The sequence below is a fragment of the Theropithecus gelada genome, chromosome 16 (genome assembly GCF_003255815.1).
Source record: "Theropithecus gelada isolate Dixy chromosome 16, Tgel_1.0, whole genome shotgun sequence".
NCBI lineage: Eukaryota > Metazoa > Chordata > Mammalia > Primates > Cercopithecidae > Theropithecus > Theropithecus gelada.
In genome coordinates, this window is record NC_037684.1 from 64529133 (window position 1) to 64556889 (window position 27757).

The 27757-nt window shown below is 49.3% G+C and overlaps 2 protein-coding genes, 1 non-coding gene and 2 pseudogenes across 6 annotated transcripts in view; 2 read left to right on the top strand and 3 right to left on the bottom strand.

Annotated features, from left to right (window-relative positions):
• On the bottom strand, nucleotides 1-21770 carry CTC1 (CST telomere replication complex component 1). Its single transcript, XM_025362554.1, has 23 exons — nucleotides 21687-21770; nucleotides 16830-16993; nucleotides 11402-11639; nucleotides 11041-11252; nucleotides 10406-10550; nucleotides 9097-9381; nucleotides 8870-8998; nucleotides 8091-8323; nucleotides 7787-7964; nucleotides 7493-7693; nucleotides 5943-6069; nucleotides 5398-5512; nucleotides 4940-5264; nucleotides 4763-4852; nucleotides 4314-4507; nucleotides 3644-3732; nucleotides 3375-3549; nucleotides 2976-3053; nucleotides 2376-2520; nucleotides 2216-2280; nucleotides 1801-1966; nucleotides 1576-1702; nucleotides 1-1409 (listed from the first exon to the last, which is right to left on the bottom strand). Exons 1-23 carry the CDS (start codon nucleotides 21717-21719, stop codon nucleotides 1270-1272), a joined length of 3654 nt encoding a protein of 1217 aa, XP_025218339.1. The 5' UTR covers nucleotides 21720-21770; the 3' UTR covers nucleotides 1-1269.
• TRNAI-AAU lies at nucleotides 88-161 on the bottom strand. The gene has a single exon. It is a non-coding gene; the product is annotated as a tRNA-Ile (tRNA).
• Nucleotides 14533-14964, top strand: LOC112609613 (annotated as a pseudogene). Its single transcript, XR_003116222.1, has one exon. The product of XR_003116222.1 is annotated as a cytochrome c oxidase subunit 6B1 pseudogene (transcript).
• Nucleotides 21302-27757, top strand: part of PFAS (phosphoribosylformylglycinamidine synthase) — a 22306-nt gene continuing 15850 nt past the window's right edge. The window contains exon 1 of one of the 2 annotated variants that reach the window (XM_025362553.1): nucleotides 21302-21540. The gene's annotated coding sequence lies outside the window, so the exon portion shown is untranslated. Of the gene's footprint in view, nucleotides 21541-22916; nucleotides 23002-27757 lie in introns of those variants that run through there. The other variant, XM_025362552.1, reaches the window with a different exon arrangement.
• On the bottom strand, nucleotides 26695-27278 carry LOC112609612 (annotated as a pseudogene). The gene has a single exon (XR_003116221.1). The product of XR_003116221.1 is annotated as an interferon-induced transmembrane protein 3 pseudogene (transcript).

Below are 27757 nucleotides of genomic sequence, written 5' to 3' on the forward strand. Positions count from 1 at the left end.
AATGTAATTCTGTTATCAGAAAGCAACTGGCTCTGGGCAGAAACTTCCGGACAACAGCACAAGGTTAGAAAACAACAATCCACCCTCTGGCCCGTACGGGGCTCGAACCCGCGACCTTGGCGTTATTAGCACCACGCTCTAACCAACTGAGCTAACCGGCCAGTTGGTAATACGACCTACCTCGAATCTTAATATAGGATATTACTGCCATAAAAGTGTGTAAACACCAACATATGGGCTTAACCATGCTCTGAAGGTCTCCCAAATATGAACGAATCCTGATAGCCAGGAAGAAATGGCCTCCCAGTAGCTCTGAAAGATGTGCCTCGGATCATCTTTCCACCTCTCTACCTATCAGCCCCCAGTAAAGAAATGCGGCGACACCAGCCAAATGCATGGATAGCTCCAAAGAACTGCTCCTAGATCCCCTAATTCTGTGGTTGTGATTTTAGAGTACCTTCTGGTCTCATGGTACATTGATCAAGGATCTGCCTTAGGCCGGGCCCTTGGGAAACCTACAGGACTGACCCTAGCCTGGGGCCCTATAGCACAGGCATCCAGGGTCCTCACCTGGCCCTCCTCGTGCCTGGCACTTGCCTCCCCCTACCCCATCTTTGTGCTTGTGAACACCTCTAGGCATTCATATTTGACTTCCTGCAGGGCCCAGCCTTACTAAGACCATCATAGCTATGTTCTCTGCCTTGCTGCCAGCTCCCCAGTTTACTTCCTTTACAGACTGACTTTGGTATCATTTCTTCTGCTGGACCAGAAGCTCTTCTCTTCCAAATTACTTTCCACCTTTGGCCCTGGTGGCAAAGGGCTGAAATGATGATGAACGACTAGGAGTTCCTAGGAGGTGGACAACTAGGAGTCAGGAGGCCTGGGACCCCAGAGATGAGTACCAGTGAGAAATGACACCAGAGGGCTTCATTGCAGGTCAATGGGCCTGTCACCATCATCCCCACAGCGAGCAAGTCTTTTGTTCCCTCAGCTCCAGCCACAAAGTCAGAACCCAGGTGCTCAAGGCCACCTGTGAATACACATGCCTTGTCCCCAGTCAGAGAAAATATCAATAGTGCCGTGATTTCTTGTTTCCACAGTTTCGCCAAGGCAGGCTGGCACCAGAACACCAAAGGGAAATTATAGTGGCGTAGCGGTTTGTGAATCTGGAGTCCTTGGTTCAATCACAGGGCAAGTAGGGGAGGAGCCAGGACCTAGGCCTTCAGGTTTTTAGCAAGGAAGGACTCTCAGGCCATCCTTGCAGTTCAGTTAACAGGAGGAAGCAAGGGCCCCCAGAGAGCTGGAGTGCTCTGACTCTCGGATGGAAAGGCAGGACAATCGGAGCCTGGGGTTCACGTGAGTCAGGAAAGGGAGCTCTCCACACTGGAATCGCTGTAGCCGAGGAGGTTCTGAGGTGGGAAGAGAAGAAAAACACACATCTCAGGCATGTGGCTTTCAGTTCCTACCCACCATTCTCCTCCCTAACTCCAGAAATTCCCCATCAGTCTCGCATCCCTCTTCCTCCCAGGGACCCATCTATCTGTATCACCATGATCCCCTCATCTCCAACCTTACCTAATGGGACGATCTTAGACGGTTTCCTTTCCAGCTCAAAAGAAAGCACAATAGGTCGGAGGACGGAGGGGCTAGTACAAAGTGTCCAGAGGAACATGGTCATAGGCTCGTCAACCCTGGCTGAGGACTAGAAAAAGAAGGTCAAGGTTAACTAGCTCCTAAATCCTCTGCCAAAAGCCCAGGAATCTGGGTATACTGAGTCCCTCCGTCCCAGCCACATCACACCTCAAGTTGGGCTCCAGGCCCTGCAAACTGCAAGCCCACTCTGCCCGGCACTCGCACGAACTCCAGGAGGGAGGCCCACTCTCTAGGACACAGCCCTAGTGCTGCTGCGACATGGTGATTCCTACAGGTCACCACGGCTTCGGCAGTCCCGTCCTCCACCAGGAGCCTATGGGGAGCAGGGGGAAATACAAACACCTACAGCAACCCAGTTTGCCAACAGCCCGGACCCAACATGCCTCCCTCCCCACTGTTTGCAGTCTTTGGCTCAAAGATTTAGGAGCTTACCCTCATTCATTCGTTCAAAAAATATTCAGCAATTCTCATGAGCCAGGAATTATGCTAATGTAGAAATTGCAGATAGACAAAGTGGTCTAATAAGAAAATGGCACAATGGGTGCCTGCCTTGTGCTCTCACCTGATGGTGGCCTGGCTTACAGATGTCTGTGTAGGGCATGTGGGGCCCAGCCGACTGCACTTTCCCTGGGATGAAGACAGTGGTTGGAAAAGTCCTCTTGGTCCCATCACATCCCTCTGGCACTCCATACCCAGTTCAGCCTGTTCCTTCCCTCCCTTACCTGGGGGCAGATGCTGGTACAATAAGCACACACCCAGAAGAGCTGAAGGCTGAAGACGGAGACGATATGGCAAGAGGTAGTGGCCTGGAATGGGGACTGACCACCCTGCAGAAGTTGAGCCAGGTAGATGTAGGGCAGGGGAACGCTAAATAAATACAGAGAGACAGACACAGGGGTCAAGAAACAGAACAGGCAAAGGGGTTCTGAAAGCAGGGTGGGTCTAGGAGGACATACAGGGCATCAGGATGGGGACAGCAGTGGGTTCCATGCGCTCCTAGAAGCCCCATCCCCTGCCCCCATTTTAATTCCTGATCTCTGATAGTCACTGGTTATTTTTCAGGTTTGAACACCATGATGTTAGCCAAGAAATATTTGCATGTTAGACTGAAAAGCCTTCAAAAGCCTAGAACACTAAATGATTCTGGGTACAATGATAGGCACAGAGCATTTTTTATTTGGGGTAGAGGAGCTCCTCTGACTCAACACATCTTGTTGGGATTGGAGAAGACTGTAGTGATGGCAAAATCTTCAGAACCAGGGATATGTGGGAGATGCAGATGTGAAGCCAGGAAGTTTAGAGGTTGGGGTCTGGGCACTGACCTGATGGTGGTCTCAGGGGGAAAACTCAGGACCTGCACGTAAGTGGATGACCGGAAACAACAATAAACATTGTGAGATCTGCAAGTGGAAGAGGAATAGTTAGTGACCAGGAAGACAAGACAAATTGGGGTAGAAGCTGGGACTCAGAGATCAAGCACCACAGACTGGCCACTCCCCCTGAGGGACATACCCTGGCCATGGCCCTACCAAAGCTAGGGGAAGACTAGGAGGAGGACCAGACTGCAATACCTCATGAGGGTACTGGGCACAAATGGCAGACTGATATATGGAAAGCTGTATGAAAGAAAAGGGGTCGCTGCAGCAAAGGTAAGCAGAGATGAACATTCCAGAGAGCTACATCAGTAGCAAGAGGAGGCAGGTGACACTACACATCTTCACCTGGAAACCCTTTTCTCCAGCTGGCTAAAGTGGACCCGGGCTCCTGGAAGGAGTCCTAGTGAGGGAGGCAAGTGGGGGTCTTCGATATATACATCCAGGTGAGGGGGGAATTCACAGTCAGCAGTCTCAAGAGCGACGGTTAGCTTCACACACCTTCTCATGGCCCCCGTGTTCCCTACAGAAGGAAGGTGGGTGTTAGTAGGATCTGTGAAGTCCACAAAGGCCCATCACTCTATTTCATACGTTCCCCACAAAGGAAGGTTCATTACCCAGCTTCATCCAGAGAGAGGCCACAAGGGGTTCACACAGTGTCCGTGACAAAATCTCAGCGGAGAAAGACACCAAGGAATCTGTGAGACTGGAAGGTCAGGGAAATACACTGTGAATGGAGGCATAAGAAAGCATAGAGTGGAGACAGTCAGATCCAAGGCAGAAAATGGAACTAAAGTATCTGCTAGAATTTCATATATAAAGTCCTGAGAAGCCCTGAGCTCCGCCACACTGCACACTAAGGGCTTATGGGAAAAAGAGGGTTGTGGCAGATCATTCGAAACCCGCACAAGGTGGCTCACGCCCCTAAATCCCAGCACTTGGGAGACTGAGGTGGGAGCTCGAGACCAGACTGGCCAACATGGCAAAACCCTGTCTCTACTAAAAATACAAAAAAATTAGCTGGGCGTGGTGGCGTGCACCCCTATAATCCCAGCTACTTGGGAGGCTGAAGTGGGAGAATCCTTTGAACAGGGGAAGCAGAGGTTTCAGTGAGCTGAGATCAGGCCATTGCACTCTGGCCTAGGCAACAGAGCAAGACTCTGTCTCAAAAAAAAAATAACAAAAGAAATACCTACTGCAAAAGAAAATGAAGTCTTCACCAAACCGAGGTAGCTTGCGAGAAGAGAAAGTGGCCAAATTAATCAGAGGGGCTTGGTGGACATTTACTTGTCACTGAGCAGGTCGGTCAGTGAGGATTCAGGCAGTGCCTTGTTTGCATCCAGCACATCTTGGATATCCTGGGAGCTTTCAAGCTCCAGAGTCCAGTTGTCCTGGACAGTGAGGCAGGATGCACAGGCAGCCAACTCCAGAGGACGCCGAGATATGCAGGATGAACCATCCTTCTCAAACAACATTGGTGTCTGCACAGAAATGGGAAGATGACTGTCTGTGAGTGTGTGCTAGTCCAGTGGGAGGTTCACAAAATATTCTGACCCAATTTTGTTCTTTCTGGAACATGGAGAAGGAAGTGTGTCAACACACACAGGCTTTCTGGTATATCTAAGTCCAGCCTTCTTCCAGAAGGCCTAGAGAGTGACCAGGCACTGGCATGCCTCTTTAGACCCCAACCCCTAAAAAGCTTTCTGGGGAAAGGAATGATGAAGTAGAGCACTCACAGGGGGGCCAGGAGCTACGAGTCGGTACACTTGCCCCGGGTGCAAGAACTCAAACCAGCGGACTGAAGCGCCAAAGAAAATGAGGTGAACCTGTGAGGATGGAGAGCAAAGTGCTGGGGTCCCAGCCAGAGACTCAGGGCACAGGTCAGGTCCTGGGTCCCTGGAGTCCCAGTTTACCTTCTGATCCTTGTCGTCATTTCCCTGGGGCTCGGGCAGCCCCCATCCAGTCCCCTCCTTCCTCTGGGTGCCCCCAAGCCAGCTCCCCAACACACAGAAACTGAGGGTGGGCTTGGGCACCTCTGGACTTGCTCCTGGAGAGACACAAAAATTCCGCTTCATGAGGGCCTCCTTGTGGCAGAGCAAGAAGAGTCGGCTCTGTCCTAGGTGGGGTCCCTCCAGGCTGGTGGGATCTGTCTGAGGTATTGAGGGTGTTGCTGAATGAAGGGAGGGCCTGGGCACAGGCAGGATCAGGGCATCAGCCAGAAAGAACTGGACATAGACTCTGTTGGGAGAGACAAGAAACAGATTTCTTAGTGATGCAGGCATTGGGTATTTTGGTCCCCAGAGTCCCACTCCTTTCACCAGGCCCTTCCTTCCCCCCAGACTCAGGACAACCACGACCCCAAGCAGCCAACCTGGCCTGCTGCTTCTGGATGAAGCCTGGCACGCTCAGCTCCTTCCAGGAAGGGAAGCTGCTTCTCACGTCCCTCTCTATGATCAACTGAAACCTCTCTGCCCTCACCAGGCAGCCTAGAGGAAGAAAGTTTTCTATCTTGACAAGAAAGGAGACCTGTGCGGTGGGTTGCGAGGCAGACCATCCTACCGGTCTCACTGCCCATCCCAGGCCAGAGCTGCTGCCCTAACATGACATGAAAGCCCACACCTGACCCCCACCTTAGAGGGGTGACACCTTCTCTCCAAACTAAGAATGTAGGAGACACAGTTGTAATCCTGGAGTGCGCGTTAGGAGCTATGGTGGAGAAATGCGTGCTGGAAATTCTGGCTAGGGGTCCTCTTGCTCCTGCTCTCCGCCTGCCATACCAGTCTCCCAGAAGTTGTTGATTGACATGTGTCACTTCAGCATCTCTAGTAAATCCCAGCAGACTTTTCCTCCCAGGATCCCCTGGCTGTGAGAACCACCACCCCACCACCATCTTCTTTCCGCATCTGAACTCCAAACCTATCAGCCGTGGGTCACTGAGGGGTTGAGAGTGCTTGGCCAGGAGCAGGCAGGGCAGGGAGCCACTTTGGTCCCGAAGTTGCAGACAACCTTTATGAGATGAAGCTACCAGAACCCCAAGTAAAACCTGCAAGAAGATGAAGGTTGAGTTACCAAATGTTTATTCAGCAAATACTGAGCATCTACTATTTGCCAGATGCTGTATTACATGGTAAAGCTACAAAGTGAACAAAAAAGACATGTCTCTGATTCCAAAGAACTTATATTCAAGTGAGGTAGACAGACATAAAAAAAAACACACATGCATTCGCACATTTTGTAGAAAAGAAAGGGTACAAATAGAGGTTACAGGTAAGAGGCCATGCGGGATCTCATAGGACACAATGAGACGTTTGATTTTACTTTATATGCACTGGGAGAGGCATGCAAAGAATTTAAGCTGGGCGCAGTGGCTCACGCCTGTAATCCTAGCACTTTGGGAGGCCAAGGCAGAAGGATCATTTGAGCTCAGGAGATGGAAATCAGCCTGGCAACATAGAGAGACCCCATCTCTAAAAATCTAAGAATGTAAAAATTAACCCAGGCTGGGTGCAGTGGCTCATGCCTGTAATCCCAGCACTTTGGGAGGCTGAGGCAGGCAGATCACTCAAGTCCAAGAATTCAAGACCAGCCTGGGAAACATGGCAAAATCCCATCTCTACAAAAACACAAAAATTAGCTGGACGTGTGATGGATGCCCACAGTCCCAGCTACTCAGGAGGCTGAGGTGGGAGGACTGCTTGAGCCCAGGAGGCAAGGTTGCAGTGAGCCAAGATAGAGCCACAGCACTCTAGCCTGGGTGACAGAGCAAGACCCTGTTCCAAAAAAATAAAAAAAGAAAATTAGCCAGGGATGGTGGTGAACGCCCGTAGTCTCAGCTACTTGGGAGGCTGAGGTGGGAGGATCACTTGAACCTGGGAGGTCAAGGCTGCAATGAGCCATGATCGTGCCAATGCACTCTAGCCTGGGCTACAGAGCAAGATCCTGTCTCGAAAAAAAGGATTTAAACAAGAGAGTTCTGTAATACAAGTTTCACTTTTTTTTTAACTTCCTTTTTTTCCTGAGTCTTGCTCTGTTGCCCAGGTTAGAGTGCAGTGGTGTGATCTTGGCTACACTATATCCTTGATTTCTCAGGCTCAAGCGGTCCTACCTCAGCCTCCTGAGTAGCTGGGACCATAGGCACGTGCCACCACACCTAATTAAAACAAAATTTTTGTAGCAACAAGGTCTCTACCCAGGCTGGTCTCAAACTCCTGGGCTCCAGTGATCCTCATGCCTTAGCCTCCCAAAGTGTTGGGATTACAGCCATAAGCCACTGTGCCTGGCATATCCCCCTTTCTAGTTGCTACAGAGAGAATGAACTGGAGGGGCCAACAACAGATGAAGTGGTCTGCTTAGAAGGCTAGTGTAGTCAAAATGACAAAAAAATGATAGTAACCGAGACTAGGGTCGTGGCAATAAGGATGACAAAAAAAGGAAGTCCCCTGAGTCCTGCAAGGGCCCCCCCTTACCTGGGCTGGGTGGAAGGCAGAGGGCAGCAGACAGAGCCAGGACCAAGCCAGGTGGCGATTGAGTTGGCAGCTGGACAGGTGTGAGGCCTCCGGGAGGGGCAGAAGGGCCTTAGGGTCAAAGGAGGCCCAGGCCTTACGCTGTCCTTCCTCTTTCAGGGTGGCCAGAGTGGGGAAGGAGGAGGGAGTCTGTAGCCGAGTGTACTGTCAAGGAGGGAAGAAAAACCGGGAGTGTGTCCCGTGGGCCCCAGGTGTCCTCCGGTGTTCTGCCACCATCCTTCTCCCACATCCTCATACTTTCTGGAGGGGACAGTGATGTGGCTCTTCAAGGATCTCACTGTGTGGATTCCGAAGAGGGCTGCCTGGCGGAGCTAGAAGATCCAGGGTAGGAGCCAGGAGTTGCAGTCCCAGGCCGGGGCTCCCAGGAGAGGAATGCTGCAGGAACTGGTGGTGTCTCAGCACATGGGGACACAGCCTTGGCCAGGAAAAGCAGCGCAGTCACTTACCCTGAAGAGCCTGTCTCTTCAAGAATCCCGCTCTCCTTGCCAAGGAAGTGTGCTACTCCCACTGCCTCCCCGCTCTGGGCCCTCAGCCTCCTCACTTGCAGGCCAGCTCCTCCAGGGCCTTGGTAGCCCACAGGTAGAGGGGAAGTCCTAACTGACGTTCCCACACCAACTGCTCATACAGGGAGGCCCCGTAGGCTTGACGGGATGAGTGAGTCCCAGGCTTCTGACGAGAGAAGCTTTGAAGCAGAACGGCGCCACGGAGGCAGGGGGCGAGCACTGGCCTTCTTGTCCCCCCACCCACTGACTGGAGCAGGTGAACATCCTGGAGCTGGGGGAAAGCAGAGAAAATGAAAAAGCAGAGATGAAGCCCCCAACTCAATGAACCCAGGAAACGTTCACTGCACTTTGCCACTGCCTGGGTTCCAGGAAGAAGGAAAACAATTTCTCCCACGTGGGCTGGCCTTGCTTTCCATTACAACCCACGCCCACTGCGGTCAGCCTTCATCTCCCATGAGCTCCACTCAGTCTTGCTGTGGGCTGGGTGGCTCCAGGATGAACAGACATGGCTGAGGCTTCTCACCAGGTCGCCTGAGATCATCCCAGCCCCAGACCTGTGCTTCAGCCATCTCCTCCTCCAGGTGAAAGGCCCTTCTGTAAAGGAGATGCTCTGGCCACAACTCCTCCTCACAGTGCCCAAGACTCTACTCCTTTTTGATGTAAACTTCTGTCCAAGTTATCCTGAACAAAAGTGACCCCCAACACACACTTTTTATTTCTGTATTTCTAGATAACCACCCTGCTGCAGAAAAGGAGCCCATGAAGGTAAGAGAAGCTGCAGAGGTCTCTTTTCGTTATCAGCCCTGATCTCACATACCTGCAGACACACTCCTGGTCGCATTACCCGCCTGAGGCCACGGAACTGCTGGTAGGCAAGGCAGAGCCCCAGCTGCCCATCCAGCTCATAGACGCCAGCGGGCTCATTCAACACACCAGTCACTGCTCCCTGCAAACAGGCCGAGGTCCAGTTGACTGCTATTTTCTTCCTCTTTGAAGACCCCCATTTCCGGCCCCTCAAGCTCTAGGATCTCTCCCTGTGCTCACCGAATAGGACAGGAGTCTAGAATACCGGACAAGACCTTTTGGATCCTTCTCATCCTCGGAGACGCTGGGCATGGGGAGTGGTTTGGGATCAGTCTCTAAGAGGGGTCCTTCCAGCTCCAGTTCCAGCTCCTGCACACATTCTGGTTTCAGCAGCAACAAACGGGAGGACTGACTGGTCATCCAAACATGGTGGCGCTGACCACGGATCTTGGACACTCGCAGTTCTGTCAGCACATAGGCTATACCAGGCCGAAGGGCTCTGTGCCACACCAACTGGGCAGGGACCTGGCTTGTGCAGAAACAGGCAATGTGGCACAAGGGACCCCAACACTGCCGCTCTGCCAGAGTCCCTTTCCCTCATGATTTGAACTCAGAGACCTGCCCCCTGTGAATCTCTCCTCACTTCTCCGTCTTCCTTATGTCTGCCAACTAAACCTTAGCGTCTCTCCTCTCTCACAGGAGATGCCAAATTATTTCCTAACCACTTCCCCAACATATAAACCATCCCTAAAACTTCCTTCAAAACACATACATATTCCATTGAGAAAAGTGTGCCCTATCCCACCCCATAACACACAAACAACATTCATTCATGTAATCCATATGTATTGAGTAGATATGTATCCAGTATTGGGACTGATATCAAGGGAAGTATGATAAACTGTTCTTCTCCAACATACCGAGACCCTATTTCTACAAAATACACATATTTTTAAATTTTTTATAAAAAGGAAAAGAAACATTATTCAGATACTTATATGTCATAAAACAACGGTTAGAATAAAAATTAATGATTTACAATTTCTACCTTGGGTACTATGCTCAGTACCTGGGTAAAAGGATGGATCATACCCCAAACCTCAGAATCATAAAATATCCCCAGCTAATAAACAAGCACATGCACCTGAGTCTAAAAGCTGAAATTATGAAAATAAAATTGTACCAGTTGATGCAAAAAGAGTCAACAGTAAGTACCAAGTTGTTGGTTTTTTTAATGCCTGTATTCAATGTCTCAATGGTATTAAGATGAGTGATTTCTTTGGTCATCTTCCACAAGTCAGTGTGGCAGTTTTTTAAAAGGTCACATACAATCTAAGAGCTGTGTGCTCAAGTGAATTGCAAAGCGGAAAGTCTACTTCCTCTATGCACAAACATTTCCTGGAATCTTCTCCCAACAGCGCGATTCCAGAAAACAGCTTTCCCCAGCTGTCCTCCTTTCCTACATGGCTTCTCCTACGATGTTATCTTTCCTACTGAAAGTTCTAACACCCTCCCCCACTTCCATGGCTGAAATGACCCCAATCCTCACCTGCACGATGACAGACACGTGGGTGACAGCTGGGGGTGATCTACCAAGAGACAGGGTGAAGTAAGCTTTCTGCTTACTTTTCACCAGAGCACTCAGTCGAACCAGATTCCCAGCCAGGTTTCGCTGCACACCTCTGAGCTTGTTTCTAAGAAGGAAGAAAAAGCCCTGTAATCCCAGCTACTCAGGAGGCTGAGGGAGGAGAATCACTTGAACCTGGAAGGCAGAGGTTGCAGTGAGCTGAGATCACGCCATTGAACTCCAGCCTGGGCAGCAAGAGTGAAACTCCGTCTCAAAAAAAGAAAAAAAAAAAGCAGCAGTCATCTTTATTTCTCTTCTTTTTCCCTACAAATGCTGTCCCTTCCACAGTAAAGAATAACCTGGTAGTGATACAAAATGTCCACAGCCCAAAGCTAGGTATGCTAAAAACCTTCAAAATTCTCTTGCCCCATCAAATAAGGCACAGATCCCCTGAAAAACCCTTCTCTTTACCTTCTTAATATTCAAAGCCCACCATTCCCTTGATTTGGAACATTCCGTCTATATTACTATCAATGCCCTTCTTTCTCTCCCTCCACTGACCCACCATCAGCCTCCGATTTCACAGTGTCCCCGCCATGCCTAGAGGGGGAACTTACCTGAGCCTGAGCAGGCGGGAAGCACTCTCTGGGTAGAGGACAGGGATAGGAGTGAGCGGGCCAGGACTGACGGTCAAAGGAAACACTGGCACAGGGGCATCCCACAGCTCCAAGTGCCCCTCCCCTGAGGAATTCCACCTGGCAGGAGGGAGGTAACTCCAATGGGGGAACAGAAAAAGATGGCCCAACCAAGAAAGGTCCAGGTCGATGAGCTAAAAAAGACCAAGAGCAAGGGTTAATCAGGACCTTAGCACCCTATCCACCCACCTCCCCGCCTGTGTCCTCAGAGACTTAATTGTCTTGATCCTTGGACACCATTCTTGTCAGGATCTGAGGCATGTGACCTCCACCTTCCACTCACCTCACAGCTCAGGACACCAGTGTTATCTCTCACATAGAGGCTTCCGTTCCTGCACTCTTGTTCCAAGTCCCCCGGGAGGTCTGTTAGTGTCCCTAAAAGCAACAGCTGCTCTCGGGGAAGGGGGCTCCCATTTGGTCCAGCCTCTTGGGCCCAGGCCTGGTATGCAGTACTGCTCCAGGACAGATGGCTACAGCATGGGAGATGCTGGTGAGTCTTGAGGTCCTGTACTGAGACGAAGCTGTAGAGTGAAGGGAACAGAGGTCCTGCAAAGACAGGTCCAAGCCTAGTAGGTAACTCTCAACCCTGACAAACACTCAAGAGCCCAAGGAAAGGTTGCAGGGGAACATGGACTAAGCGGTGAGTTTGATTAAAGGGGTAAAACCTGGGGCTGAAGGCCTAAGAAAATAAGGATGCAGGCGGGCACAGTGGCTTGCACCTGTAATCCTAGCACTTGGAGAGGCCAAGGCGGGTGGATCACCTGAGGTCAGGAGTTTGAGACCAGCCTGGCCAACATAGTGAAACCCCATCTCTACTAAAAATACAAAAAATAAGCTGGGCATGGTGGTGGGCACCTGTAACCCCAGCTTCTTGGGATGCTGAGGCAGGAGAATTGCTTGAACCCAGGAGATGGAGGTTGCAGTGAGCCAAGATCACGCCATTGCACTCCAGCTTGGGCAATAGAGTGAGACTCTGTCTCAAAAAAAAAGGAAAAAGAAAATAAGGATGGGATCTGAGTCCAATTCTGTGCTGAACAGTATCTTCAACAAGATGGTGCCAGGGAGAGGACCCAGAGAAATGAAATAGGAATGCATGAGCGGCCTGAGGAAATGAATGTGTGGGGAGAACACTTTGTAAATAACAAAGGCAATTCTCTTGAAAGCATCTCAGCTCTTAGCTCCAGAGAGAACTTAATGGGACCACTTAGGCATCTAAGGGTCCAACTACAATGACGCCAGCCAAGTTCCTTTCTAGTCTAGAATAGCACAGTACTAGAGACTAGGGGGGAAGCTGAGGCTGAGATGTGGGTGTTGGATGTGATACAAATAATAGTTAAATTATCAAAGTTGTGATAAATTCACCTTTCTGTAATACCATTATTCTCACTTGCTTGTATTCCCCTGATTTTTTTTTTTTTTTTTTGAGATAAGAGTCTCACCCTTTCGCCCAGGCTGGAAGGAAATCAAGACTGAAATCTTGAACTCTCTCCAGACGGGGTTTCACCATGTTGGCCTGGCTGGTCTCCAACTCCTGACCTCAGGTGATCCATCTGCCTCAGCCACCCAAAGTGCTGGGATTACAGGCATGAGCCACCAAGCCCGGCCACCATGACTTTTTTTCAGTGGAAATGAAAAGGATGGAGTTACAAAACATCACAATTAATCCTCCCTGTTGGACTCAAGAACATTATGCACAAATGAATATTAAAGAGAGAGAATGGGCCAGGCATGGTGGCTCATGCCTGTAATCCCAGCACTTTGGGAGGCCGAGGCGGGCAGATCATGAGGTCAGGAGATCAAGACCATCCCGGCGAACACGATGAAACCCTGTCTCTACTAAAAATACAAAAAAATTAGCCGGGTGTGGTGGCGGGCGCCTGGAGTCCCACCTTCTAGGGAGGCTGAGGCAGGAGAATGGCGTGAACCCAGAAGGTGGCGTAACTTGCAGTGAGCGGAGATCGCGCCACTGCACTCCAGCCTGGGCGAGAGTGAGACTCCGTCTCAAAAAACAAAAAAGAAAAAAGGGAGAGAGAATGCTGTTCTAGAAGGCCACTCCCCTTCTGCATCTGGTCTCCTTCCCTAATGGCTTTGGAGAAGACACAGGGCAAAGACAGAAACTAATACATGTTGGCCCCTGCCATGCACACTATACTATACTGAGTGTGGTCAGGCTCAATATTGAATTTCCTTCTCCCCAAAACTCTGTAAACATCATCAATGGGGAAAGTCAGAGGCTCAGTACACAGAGGCATGGGTGGCAAAGCCAGGCGTGTCTCATTCAAAAGTCCATGTTCTTTCTGTGTTTTCCTACTTATCTGAAGTCCCAAGAAAAAGCAACCAGATAGAACTGTCTCCTTTTTTTTTTTGAGACAGAGTCTTGCTGTGTCGCCTAGGCTAGAGTGTAGTGGTGTGATCTCGGCGAAAGGAAAAACAGTCCAGTGAAATAAAATGATAAAAAGGAAAAAAAATAACCCGTGTACAAGTACCCTCAGAAATTACTTTGGAATTAGGCCAAGCACAGTGGCTCATGCCTGTAATCCCAGCACTCTGGGAGGCCGAGGAGGGAGGATCACCTGAGGTTAGGAGTTTGAGACCAGCCTGGCCAACACGGTGAAACCCCATCTCTACCAAAAATACAAAATTAGCCAGGCATGGTGGCAAGCGCCTGTAATCCCAGCTACTTGGAAGGCTGAGGCAGGAGAATTGCTTGAATCTGGAAGGCACAGATTGCAGTGAGCAGAGATCGCGACACTGTACTTCAGCCTGGGCCACAAGAGCAAAACCCCGTCTCAAAAAAAAAACAAAACTTTGGAATTAACAAAACAAAAATATCATTTAATACCTACCAAATAGGCAAAAATAAATAAAAATAATTTTTAACCAAGGTAAACACAGGCTCAAGATATGCATATACACTATCGGCCGGGCACGGTAGCTCATGCCTATAATCCCAGCACTTTGGGAGGCTGAGGTGGGCAGATCACCTGAGGTCAGTAGTTCGAGACCAGCCTGGCCAACATGGCGAAACCCCATCTCTGCAAAAATACAAAAATTAGCCAGGTGTGATGGCAGGCATCTGTAATCCCAGCATCTTGGAAGGCTGAGACAGAAGAATCACTTGAACCTGGGAAGTGGAACTTGCGGTGAGCTGAGATGATGCCATTGCACTTCAGCCTGGGTGACAGGGCGAGACTCCGTCTCAAAAAACAAAAAACAAACAAACAACCACAAACAAAAAAAGAAGTATAATGTTAAGCACAAAAAGCAAGTAGGGGCTCGGTGCAATGGTTCACACCTATAATCCCAGCACTCTGAAAGACCGAGATGGGGGATCACCTGAGGTCAGGAATTCGAGACCAGCATGGTCAATGTGGTGAAACCCTGTCTCTACTAAAAAATAAAAAAATTAAGTTGCATCTGGGGTGCCTTTAGGATTCAGCACCATGGCGGAAGAAGACATTGAGACCAAAATCAAGAACTACAAGACTGCCCCTTTTGACAGCCACTTCCCCAACCAGAACCAGACCAGGAACTGCTGGCAGAACTACTTGGACTTCCACCGCTGTCAGAAGGCAATGACCGCTAAAGGAGGCGCTATCTCTGTGTGTGAATGGTACCAGTGTGTGTACCAGTCCCTCTGCCCCACATCCTGGGTCATAGACTGGGAAGACCAACAGGCTGAAAGCACGTTTCCTGGGAAGATCTGAACTGGCTGCACCTCCCTGTCCTCTGTTCTCCGTCCTTCTCCCAGGATGGTGAAGGGGGACCTAGTACCCAGTGACCCCCACCCCGGGATCCTAAATCATCTCTTACCTGCTAATAAAAACTCATTAGAAGAGTGAAAAACAAACAAACAAACAAACAAAAATTAGCTGGTATGGTGGCGCATAGTTCCAGCTACTCAAGAGGCAGGATAATCACTAAAACCCAGGAGGCAGAGGTTGCAGTGGGCCGAGATCGTGCCACTGCACTCCGGCCNTTTTTTTTTTTTTTTTTTGAGACGGAGTCTGGCTCTGTTGCCCAGGCTGGAGTGCAGTGGCCGGACCTCAGCTCACTGCAAGCCCCGCCTCCCGGGTTCACGCCATTCTCCTGCCTCAGCCTCCCAAGTAGCTGGGAGTACAGGCGCCCGCCACCTCGCCCGGCTAATTTTTTTTGTATTTTTAGTAGAGACGGGGTTTCACCATGTTAGCCAGGATGGTCTCGATCTCCTGACCTCGTGATCCGCCCGTCTCGGCCTCCCAAAGTGCTGGGATTACAGGCTTGAGCCACCGCGCCCGGCCCTCCGTCTTAAAAAAAAAAAAAAAAAAAAAAAAAAGCAGGCCAGGCACAGTGGCTCATGCCTATAATACCCTGGGAGGCCACGGTAGGAGGACTGCTTGAGCCTAGGGGTTCAAGACCAGTGTGGCATGCACCTGTGGTCCTAGTTATGTGGGAGGCTGAGGCAAGAGAACTGCTTGAGCCCAGGAGGTAAAGGCTGTGAGCCATGTTTGCATCACTGCACTAGAGCCTGGGGGACAGAGCGAGACCCTGTCTCAAAAAAAAAAAAGAAAAACAAATTGCAGAGAGTATTTAAATAGGGTATGGTACCATTTATTTAAGGTCTACATGTGTGCAAAACTCTACATTATATTGCTTAAGGATAGATGCATGTGTAGTAAAAATATTAAAATATTTATTGGAATAATATATCCCATCTACAAGATAGTGATTACTTTTTTTTTTTTTTAATATATGGAGTTTCACTCTTGTCGCCCAGCTGCAGTGCAATGGCGATCTCGGCTCACTGCAACCTCTGCCTCCCGGGTTCAAGCGATTCTCCTGCCTCAGCCTCCCGAGTAGTTGGGGATTTTACAGGCAACCACCACCATGCCCGGCTAATTTTTGTATTTTTTTTTAGTACAGACAGTGTTCCACTATGTTGGCCAGGCTGGTCTCGAACTGCTGACCTCAGGTGATCCACTCGCCTTGGCCTCCCGAAGTGTTGGGATTACAGGTGTGAGCCACTGTGCCTGGCCGATAGTGATTACTTCTATGAGGCAATAAATAGTCTTCTTTTGCAGGACTTGTCATAGCCTCTAATATGTCAATAAACCCTATGACTCTCCCAGCGAAGTTTTATCATATTCAATTTCCCTCACACTTACTTAGCTATGAACCCCTTTTATTGTGCTTTACTAACATTGCCTAGAACACTTTTGGAAATGATAGTGTAGAAAAAAAAATGTGTATATATACGTATATCTACACGTATATATACACATATGTATATATACGTATATATACACAAATATACACACATATATATACACACACACACACACCCCCCCCTCGGAAGCCCTAAAACTCACATCTTAAACACAATGATCTGCACTTGGTAATGTCAAACAGCTCTCTGTATCTTTGTTTCTTAATACACAAAATAAAGATAATGCTAGCCTCTTTCCCCACTTTGAGAGTTCTGTTTCCAAATTTTCCTTCTCTCTTCCCCTCTTCTCCTTTTCTTTAATCTTCAGCCAATTCAGGAGAACTTTAGGAAAAGGAAAGCTTGCCAATGTTAGAACAGAAAAGCTCTGCAGAAGCGGTATGTTTAGACTACCTTGTCCTCTGCTCACTCTCTCACTTGCCCTTTTTCTAACTACAGAACCTTACTTTTCAATCATGAATTCAGTACCCGCCCCTGCCCAGCCCCCACAACCGCCACCTCTCCTTACCTATAGCTGAGGGGCAGCGTAGAACCTTGATTCCTTCCCTGGGACAACCAGACAGTCTTCACACAATCAATTACCAATGGAGTCAACTGGACATGAGGCTGCTTGACAGCTGGACACAGGGTCTTTTGGATGAAGACCTGAGCATCCTCAAGCCAGGCTTGTTCCTGAGGAAAGTGAATTTAGTTAAATCATCTTGACTATCCGGCCCACCAAGGAAACTTGGGAAGAATAAAGGACTAGGAAAAAATATCCAGGCCGGGTGCAGTGGCTCACGCCTGTAATCCCAGCACTTTGGGAGGCTGAGGCAGGCAGATCACCTGAGGTTGGGAGTTCAAGACCAGCCTGACCAACATGGTGAAACCCTGTCTCTACTAAAAACACAAAATTAGCCAGGGGTGGTGGTGCACACCTGTAATCCCAGCTACTTGGGAGGCTGAGACAGGAGAATTGCTTGAACCCGGGAGGCAGAGGTTGTGGTGAGCCAAGATTGAGCCATTGCACTCCAGCCTGGGCAACAAGAGCGAAACTCCATCTCAAAAAGAAAAAGAAAAGTATATCCAGAGGGCACATGAAATGAAGATCAAAAGTAAAGGAGTTTAGAACTTGAAGAAACCTTAAAAGTCTTAGTCCAGCCATACCATAGACAGCTGGCCACCCAGTTTTGGTCTTGCCCCTTTCTCTAACAAACTTGTACTCATCCCATCTTACATGGAATCTGGTTCTAAAGTCAGTACGTTGAAAAGTGAGAATGGACAAAAACATTGTTGAACAATCCTTTAAATTGTTCATAAAGAAGAGGACAGGCTAGGTGCAGTGGCTCCTGCTTGTAATCCCAGCACGTTGGGAGGCCAAGGCGGGTGGATTGCTCGAGTCCAGGAGTTCAAGAACAGCCTGGACAACATGGCGAAATCACATCTCTACAAAAATACAAAAAGCCAGGTGTGGTGGCACACGCCTGTGGTTCCAGCTACTCGGGAGGCTGAGGTGCGAGGATCACCTGAGCCTGGAGCGGTTGAAACTTCAGTGAACCCGGATGGCGCCACTGCAGTCTGGCCTGGGTGACAAAGTGAGACACTGTCTCAAAAAAACCAAAACCAAAAATGAATAGGACATAGTCCCATACTATGTATAAGTGCCTAATAGTGGACAGTACATAAAAAGGATATAGGCAGAGTATAATTTTTAATCATTTTTTTATTCAAATATATGCATTTCCCACAAGCTAAATATATGCAAGATACAACCTCACTTGATTTGTTTCCTGTTGTCTTTTCAGCAAAGGTGTGGGCTTCCTGAGGAGGATACAGACTATCTTTGTATACCTGACACAGATTCTGGACACATAGTTGCCATTATATGTAAATAACTTTAGGAAAAAGGACCAGTTTAGCCTCCTCCCAGTGCCAGGCAGCTTTAACACACTTGGCAGTAGGTCCTTTATCCTTCTCCCTTAATGCTACTTCTAAGCCATTACAGCTCCTTCCCTGGTCCTCCAAGGTTCATATACTAACATCCTGGTCAATCTTTCACATTCTTTCTTTTTTTTTTTTTTTTTTTTGAGATGGAGTCTTGCTCTGTTGCCCAGGTTGGAGTGCTGTGGCGCGATCTCAGCTCACTGCAACCTCCGCCTCCTGGGTTCAAGTGATTCTCCTGTCTCAGCCTCCCAAGTGGCTGGGATTACTGGCGTCCACCACCATGCCCAGCTAATTTTTTATATTTTTAGTAGAGACGAAGTTTCACCATGTTGGCCAGGCTGGTTTCGAACTCCTGAACTCAAGTGATCTGCCCGCCTCGGCCTCCCAAAGTGCTAGGATTACACACGTGAGCCACCGCGCCCGGCCCTGCCCTTCACATTCTTCTAATCTTAAGGAGCTTGAAAAGAGCTAGAAAAGCCAGTCTTAACCTAAATGCCCATCAACAGTAGACTGGATAAAGAAAATGTGGTACATATATACCATGGAATACTATGCAGCCATAAAAAAGAATGAGATCATATCCTCTGCTACAACATGGATACAGTTGGAGACCATCATCCTTAGCAAACTAACCCAAGAACACAAAACCAAATACCGCATGTTTGTTCCCACTTATAAGTGGGAGCTAAATAACAAGAACACATGAACACAAAGAGGGAAATAACAGACACTGGGGCCTACTTGAGGGTGGGAAGAGACAGATCGGAAAAAATACCCATCAAGTACTATGCTTAGTATAGGGGTGACGAAATAATCTCTATACCAAACCCCCGTGACATGAGGCTACTTACATAATAAACCTGCGCATGTCCCCCGAATCTAAAATAAAAGTTAAAAGGAAAAAAAACAAGGCTTCAAGTTTTAGAAGTCTTCAGCATCCTTATGGACAGTCCTACAACTGACCTTCAGCCCACCTCAGCCAAACACTCATTCAAGGTCAGAGTTGTAGAAACTAGACCAAATCACCATTCAGAGTTGCCTCACCAGCATCATCAAAGTTCCGACTCTCACGCTTTTTGTCTTCCTCTCCCAGTATTCTTTTGTAGTTCCGTTTCTTGGATGGCCTATCCTTTGCTTGGTGCACTGAATACTATTGTCTCTCAGAGTGATCTCATGGCCATAAGGTGAAATTACCTAAGTTTTGTTAAAAAGCTAAATTCATGTTTTCATCTACTGAGTAAAAATGGAGCAGACTGGATGTGGTGGCTCTCGCCTGTAATCCCAGCACTTTGCGGGGCCAAGGTAGATCGCTTGAGCCCAGGAGTTCACCACTAACCTGGGCAACAAGGCAAAGACCCGTCTCTACAAAAAACAGAAAAATTAGCTGGGCATGCTGGCTCGTGCCTGTAGTCCCAGCTACTCAGGAGGCTGAGGTGAGAGGATCACCTGAGCCTGGCAAGGTTGAGACCAGCCTGGGCAACATGGTGAAACTCTAAAACAATTCAAAATTAGCCGGGTTAGCTGGGCGTGGTAGCACAGTCAGTAGTCCCAGCTACTTGGGAGGCTGAGGTGGGAGGATTGCTTGAGCCCAGGGAGGTTGAGGCTGCAGTGAGCAGTGATGGTGCCACTGCACTCTAGCCTGGGTGACAGAGTTAAGACCTTGTCTCAAAAAAAAAAAAAAAAAAAAAAGAGGGAGGAAGACCCAGATTAATACAGGCTGAAGTTTAAGAACACAATATGCTTTCCCACGATTATCTCAACCACTGCATGGGTTTAACAGCCATGGCCAGATGATGATTGTTCCTGCATGTCTACTTTAGCTGAGAACTCATTCCTGAGCTTTAGTCTTATCCATCTGCCAGACTCTCCATGGCCAACCCACAGGCAGCACACATGCCCAATACTGAACCTTTCACAAAACCCTCTCCTTATCTAGAACTCTTCTGGTGTTATGTTCACTAACTTAGCAAACAGTACCCTTAACCAAATAGTTGTTCTATCCTGAAACCTAGGTGTCCTCCTTAACTCCTTCCTTTCCCTACATAAGTCCCAGTCCTGGCTAGGTGCGGTAGCTCACGCCTGTAATCCCAGCATTTTGGGAGGCCGAGGCGGGCAGATCACGAGGTCAGGAGATCAAGACCATCCTGGCTAACATGGTGAAAACCCGTCTCTACTAAAAAAAAAATAATAATAAAAATTAGCTGAGCATGGCGGCACGTGTCTATATGCCTGTAATCCCAGCTGGGAGGCTGAGGCAGGAGAATCGCTTGAACCTGGGAGGCAGAGGTTGCAGTAAGCCGAGATCGCCTCATTGCACTCCAGCCTGGTGACAAAGCTAGACTCCGTCTCTCAAAAAAAAAAAAAAAAAAAAAAACCAAACCCAATCCTTTAGATTGTATTTTCTTAACATCTTTTTATTTATTTATTTATTTATTTGAGATGGAGTCTGGCTCTGCCGTCCAGGCTAGAGTGCAGTGGCGCGATCTCGGCTCATTGCAACCTCCACTTTCCAGGGTCAAGCGATTCTCCAGCCTCAGCTTCCCCAGCAGCTGGGATTACAGCTGGGATTACAGGCGTGTGCCACCACACCCAATTACCTTCATGTTAAAGTCGTTGCTCAGCAAGAGGTACAAAACTGTCAGTTCTGACCCCTCCACCACCATTCAATTGAACTTTTGAGTTTTTCAAACACCTGCTCTATCCTCCTGCCTTTGAACATGTGTCTGCTTCCGTCCTGAAACCCCTTCCGGCGCTTTTTTTTTTTTTTGGGCGGAGTCTCGCTCTGTTGCCCAGGCCGGAGTACAGTGGCACAATCTCAGCTCACTGTAACCTCCGTCTCCCAGGCTCAAGCGATTCACATGCCTCAGCCTTCTAAGTAGCTGGGATTACAGGTGCGCGCCACCACGCCCGGCTATTTTTTGTATTTTTAGTAGAGATGGGGTTTCACCATGTTGGTCAGGCTGGTCGCCAACTCCTGACCTCAAGTGATTCGCCCGCCTCGGCCTCCCAAAGTGCCGGGATTATAGGTGTGTGCCACCACACCCGGCCCCTTTTGGCGCTTTTTGCCTTCTACACGCACTTTGGGTCTCAGACGCTTTTTCTTATTATGATTGCCCTTTTCCCCTACAGCTCCGTCAAGGGTCTTCTCCAGGAACCCACAGCCCCACAGTTACCCCATTAACCTGCTCCTGGTTTCCCACCGGGCTTAAACCCTAGAGAGTGCACGGAGGCCAGTTTAAGGCTCACAGTGGGCGCCGCGTGAATGAGGGAATAAACATTCGCAGAACCAGTAAGAGGTAGGAGCCGACCGACTCACAACCCCCTCACCCATGGTCCGGACGCGGCCAGCGAGCCCACAGAGACAAGGCAGAGGAAATAGGAAGAAAAAGAATATCTGTGACAAACAAGAAAAAAGGAACAAGGGACGAATAGCAGCACTCACAGAGGAAGAGGCCTGAGCCGCGCCAGCCGCCATGATGCGCCGGAGCTCCGCCTCCGGGAGGTGCGGCTGCTCGTTAGGGGGGGTAGGGGGCCCTCGGTGACGTCACCGGTGGGCGGGTCTCGTCGCCACCTCCAGCTCCTTCTCGCTGCTTACCACCTCGCACCCTGGAGACTGCGAGGCGCCTCGGTGCACCATCCCAACTCCCGATACCCCTGTCTCTTTTCTCTGACTTTTTTTTTTTTTTTTTTTAAAGACGAAGCCTGGCTCTGTCGCCCAGGCTGGAGTGCAGTGGCGCCATCTCGGCTCACTGCAACCCCCGCCTCCCAGGTTAAAGCGATTCTCCGGCCTCAGCCTCCTGAGTAGCTAGGATTACAGGCACCTGCCACCACGCCCGGCTAATTTTTTTTTTTTTTTTTTTTAGTAGAGACGGGGTTTCCCCATGTGGCCAGGCTGGTCTCAAACTCCTGACTTCAGTGATTCACCCGCCTCAGCCTCCCAAAGTGCCTGGATTACAGGCGTGAGCCACCGCCCCTGGCCCTCTCTGATTTTTTTGAAACGGGGTCTCACTCTATCGCCCGGGCTGGAGTGCAGCGGCGCCATCTCGGTTCACTACAGCTTCGACCTCCCGGGCTCAAGCGATCCTCCCACCTCAGCCCATCGAGTGGCTGGGATCACAGGCGTGCACCGCCACACCCGGCTAATTTTTGTGTTTTTCATTAGAGACAGGGTTTCGCATTGTTGCCCAGACTGGTCTCGAACCCCTGGGCTCAAGCGATCCGCCCGCCTCGGGCTCCCTAAGTGCTCGGATTACAGGCGGGAGCCACCGCGCCCAGGCTCCGTCTCCCTTCTAAGTGACATCCTGTCCGGCATCCCGCAGGCCTTCACATGGATGGGGTGGGACAGCTCAGGAACTCAAACACAGCCCGCCTGGTGGATGACTTCTAAGCATCTTTCAGTCACTTTGATCTTGCCAAGCAGAGAAGGGCTTCCTCGTAATGCCTCCAAAGTACACCTTTCACATGCTTGCGTTATAGCCTTAAATAACTGATGTCATTACTTAACTGTCCCCGCGTGGATGGGGAACAGAATGTATTTTCACAAACGTCAATTCAAGACAGATTTGTGCGAGAAACCACGTGGGGATAAACCTCTCCCCTCCAAGAACCTAGAATTCTGCGTGCGGGCTGGGAAAAGTGGGCGGGGCGTAGTCGCCCCGGCGCAGGCAGGTCCAGTCTTTACCCGCGGCGCACGTGGATGACGTAACAAGCGCGCGCGACGATTCGAGGTGCTCTGTGGCCGCGAGTGCGTCTTCCACGTGAGTATAGTTACCGCGTACGGACCCGGAACCTCCTCCAGGTGCAGCGTTTCGTCATCTAGCCCAAGCCTGGTCTGGCCCCTTCAGTATCCCCCCAAGCCGAGCTGTGTCTACTTGGTGCCCGCGGATTTGCTTTAGTGGAGGCGTCCATTCATCCTATCTTGCGTGCGTTCCGCAGACCCCAGGCATGGCCGACCCCCATGTAAACTTAGCCCCATTGTCCCATTCATGGATTCAACTAACAGAAAGTCTGCCGGCCGCCTACTGGGATACAGCGCTCATGCACGCAAACCCTGTCTCTGAGCTCTTGAAACTTAACATTTTATTAGGAATGATAGACGGAAATCAAGTGGCTTGATAAACCAAATGCCTTCAGGAAGACTGTCCTGAAAGTGGGGGAGGGGCTGAAGAGTGGTGAGAATCAAGAGTTCATTCAGTCAGTCCACAAGTGTTAGAATTTTTTTTGCGTTTCAAGCCCTGGTATTGTTCTAAGCCTTGGTAATTCAATGGAAACGAAGCCGCAACATCCCATGCCCACGTAGAGATTTTTTTCTAGTGGGGAATATAGAGCGAAAAGTAAAAACATCCCATAGTGATAAGCGCTATGTAGGAAATAAAAATAGGGCCATCTGATAGTAACTACTTAGTGGCTAGTGAAGCCATTTCCACGAAGGCGAATCACCAGAAATCTAAATAACAAGAAGGAGCTAGCCATGCATATGTCAGGGTGAAAAAAATGCCTTCCAGGTCTGAGCTTGGCAAGTTAGAGAAATAGAAAAGAAGCTAATGTGGTTGGTGCATTGTGGGTGAAAAAGAGAATGGTGTGAGATAGGGTTGGAGAGGTAGGCCGGAGAGTGGCCACACTTGGTAAACCAGGATGCTGAGGTCGAATTTATACCATGTGTAATGGGAAGCCATAATCCACTTTATGCTGATGTGTGACAAATGAATTGTGATTATGCAGTGATCAGGAGGCTAATGCATTGGTCCAGGTGAGTGATGATGGTGTCTTACTTGAACTAGAGTGAGGTAGTAGAGATGAAGAGATGAGAGATTTGAGACATGATTGGAAATAGATTTCCTGGTGGATTGGATTGAGAGAGTCTGAGGGAAAGAGAATTCAGCATGACTTCTGTGTTTTTGTCTTGAGCAACAAACTGGATGATGGTATTGTTTACTGAGATGTCAAGACTAGGGGAACAGCAGAGTTTGTTGAGTAAAGCCAGGGTCCCGCTGAGAGGCAATGGGACCAGAAATTGGATAGGTAGTTTGGGATAGATGGGGAGGGCCTTTGAATGTGAGGCTAAAAGTATTAACTGTAATAGTTCTGTTGCCTGATGCACACTGGAGGTAAATACACCAAGACACCAGGTTGCAGCAGAGAAAGAGGTTTAATCATAGGGCTGCTGCAAAGGAGACAGGAGGATACCTCAAATCCATCTCCCAGAGTACTTTGGGGCCAGGGTTTTTAAGGGTTTGGAGTAGGATTGGGCTGAAGTGTGAAAATCATTGATTGAAGAGTGCAGGGTGAGGTCATGAAACAGGGAGATGAAGAAACTGATTCTCATGCTCACTTGGTTCCACTGTGGGAGTCTTTTTCTTTTTTCTTTTTTCTTTTTTTTTGAAAGATGAGGTCTGCCTGTTGTGTTGGCTCACGCCTATAATCCTAGCACTTTGGGAGGCCGAGGCGGGTGGATCACGAGGTCAAGAGATCGAGACCATCCTGGCCAACACGGTGAATCCCCATCTCTACTAAAAATATAAAAATTAGCTGGGCGTGGTGGTGCACGCCTGTCGTCTCGGCTACTGGGGAGGCTGCGACAGGAGAATCGCTTGAACCCGGGAGGCAGAGGTTGCAGTGAGCCAAGGTGGTGTCACTGCACTCCAGCCTTGCGACAGAGCGAGACTCCATCTCAAAAAGAAAAAAAAAAAAAAAGAAAGATAAAGAAAGACGGGGTCTTGCTGTGTCACCCAGGCTGGAGTGCAGTGGCACAATCGTCACTCACTGCAGCCTCAAACTCACAGGCTCAAGTGATCCTCTTGCCTCAGCCTCTTGAGTAGCTGGGACCACAGGTACACGCCACCATGTCCAGCTAATTTTTAATTTTTTTAATGAAGACAGGGTCTTACCATGTTGCCCAGGGCTGGTCTCAAACTCCTGGGCTCAAGCAGTCTGCTGCTTTGGCCTCCCAAAGTGCTGGGATTACAGGCGTTGGGATTATAGGCGTGAGCCACTGCTCCTGGCTTCTGTGGGAGTCTTTGAGCTGGGTGGAGTCAGCTGTTCTGCTGGAATTCAGGATCTGCTTAAGCAATTCGTTTTTTTGTTTGTTTGTTTGTTTGAGTCACAGTCTTGTTCTGTCACCCAGGCTGGAGTGCAATGGCTCAATCTTGGCTCACTGCAACCTCTGCCTCCCAGGTTCAAGCGATTCTCCTGCCTCAGCCTCCCGAGTAGCTGGGACTACAGGCGCCCGCCACCACGCCCGGCCAATTTTTTGTATCTTTAATAGAGACAGGGGCTCGCCATGTCGGCCAGGTTGGTCTCGAACTCCTGACCTCAAGTGATCTGCCTGTCTTGGCCTCCTAAAGTGCGAGGATTACAGATGTGAGCCACCATGCACGGCTCTGCTTAAGCAATTCTTTTTTTTTTTTTTTTTAAAGTAATTTATGGGCCGAAATGGTGGCACATGCCTGTGATCCCAACACATTGGGAGTCCGAGGTGGGCAGATCACTTGAGGTCAGGAGTTGGAGACCAGCCTGGCGAACATGGGGAAACCCCGTCTCTACTAATAATACAAAAATTAGTTGGGCGTGGTGGCACATGCCTGTAATCACAGCTACTCAGGAGACTGAGTCAGGAGAATTGCTTGAACCCAGGAGGCAGAAGTTGCAGAGAGCCGAGATTGTGCCACTACACTCCAACCTGGGTGACAGAGTGAATACAAAAAAAAAGAAAAAGAAAATAAGTAAATAAATAAATTATGACATCATATCATCAACCAATAAATTATTAAACAAAAGCTTTGTGATCAGAGATCCTTTTTTTTTGTTTGTTTTGAGCTGGAGTTTCGCTCTTGTTGCCCAGGCTGGAGTGCAATGGCTCGATCTCAGCTCACTGCAACTTCTGCCTCCCAGGTTCAAGTGATTCTCCTGCCTCAGCCTCCCAAGTAGCTGTGATTACAGGCATGCACCACCATGCCTGGCTAATTTTGTATTTTTTTGAGTAGAGATGAGGTTTCACCATGTTGGTCAGGCTGGTCTCAAACTCCTGATCTCAAGTTCTCACCGTGTTGCCCAGGCTGGAGTGCAGTGGCTCGATCACGGCTGAATGCAGCCTCCGCCTCCTCAGGCTCAAGTGATCTTCCCACCTCAGCCTCCCCAGTTGTTGGGACTACAGGCACATGCCAGCACATCCAGCTGATTTTTGTATCTTTTTTGAGAGAGATGGGGTTTTTGCCACGTTGCCCAGGTTGCTCTCAAACTCCTGTGCTCAGTCCTCCCACCTCAGCCTCCAAAGGGCTAAGATTACAGGTGTGGGCCACTGTGCTCAGCCCAATCTGGCCTCTTCTTATAAGGGCAGGTTATAAGAGGTTTGGTGAGATTAGTAGCTCGTTCATGGGAGTTCCACTTTCATGACCTAATTACCTCACAGAGGCCCCACCTCCAAATACCATAACATTGAGGATTAGGGTTTCTTTTTTTTTTTTTTTTACCAGAAACATGTACACTTTATTGAATGCCATTGTAGAAAAGTGTGTGAGGATAAAGGGCTGATACAGGACTCGGCTCTGGGGGCAGGGCGAGGAATGGAAGGTGGAGCACGTGGGACACAGGTTATGGGCAGAGCTCCTGGCCTGAATGATGTCTCCTGACCTATTGATGGGCTTGGAAGATCAATACTGGGACGACAATGAGCAGAATGGTCATTAGGATGCCCAAAATCAGGGCCCAGATGTTCAGGCACTTGGCGGTGGAGGCATAGGCCTGGGCCCCAGTCAGGTCGCCAACCATCTTCCTGTCCCTAGACTTCACGGAGTAGGCGAACGCTATGAAGCCCAGGCAGCAGGGGTTCATGAAGAGGGTGTTGAACAGGGACCAGACGACATGGTCGGGCACGGAGGTTTCGCTGCGGATATGGATCACGGTGGACGTCGGGGGAGCAGGGTTGTGGGCGCCCCCAGCATAGCCACCTCGTGCTCTTCCTTGAGCATCTCATAGTTGGGAGGCTGGCCGCTGTTGACAGGAGAGAAGAAGGTTTGGACCGTGTGGTTCATGGTGTCCTGTGAAGGCCAGCGGTGGTCGGGTTAGTGGGATCGTTCTCCAGGATTAGGGTTTCAATATATGAATTGGGAGAGGGAGATACACAAACATTCCATCCATGGCTGATGCCATTTCTCTCAGGAAATTTTTCCTGACACCTAAAGTGCAGGATTGGTGTTCACAGTCCCCTGACCTTCACTACATGGGACTGGAAATGTCTGGGTACTTGGCCTTTCTCCCCCAATAAAATATAAACCCTGTGAGAGCAGACATAGTTTCTGTCTTGATTCACAGCGGTGTTCCTAAGACCTTGCCTGGGACCCAGCAAAGTGCATGTACTCTGGGAACATGTGTCAAGCATGCACCTGTCACCTCCCTACCACATTAATAAAGACCACATTTTGCAAGATTCCTTAAAATCTCCAAGGTTACATTTTTCAGGTTACCTTGTTTCACTAAATGTCCCTATCACTTTTCCCTACCCTATCCCTAACGCCT

Excerpts from the sequence above, each read along its gene's own strand:
- CTC1 (XM_025362554.1), bottom strand. The coding sequence starts at position 21,719 with ATGGCGGCTGGCGCGGCTCAGGCCTCTTCCTCT. Across the intron at positions 5,265-5,397 it reads ATCCAGAAGCAGCAGGCCAG|AGTCTATGTCCAGTTCTTTC; the intron begins GTTGGCTGCTTG and ends CTCTCCCAACAG. Across the intron at positions 4,853-4,939 it reads ATGACGACAAGGATCAGAAG|GTTCACCTCATTTTCTTTGG; the intron begins GTAAACTGGGAC and ends CCATCCTCACAG.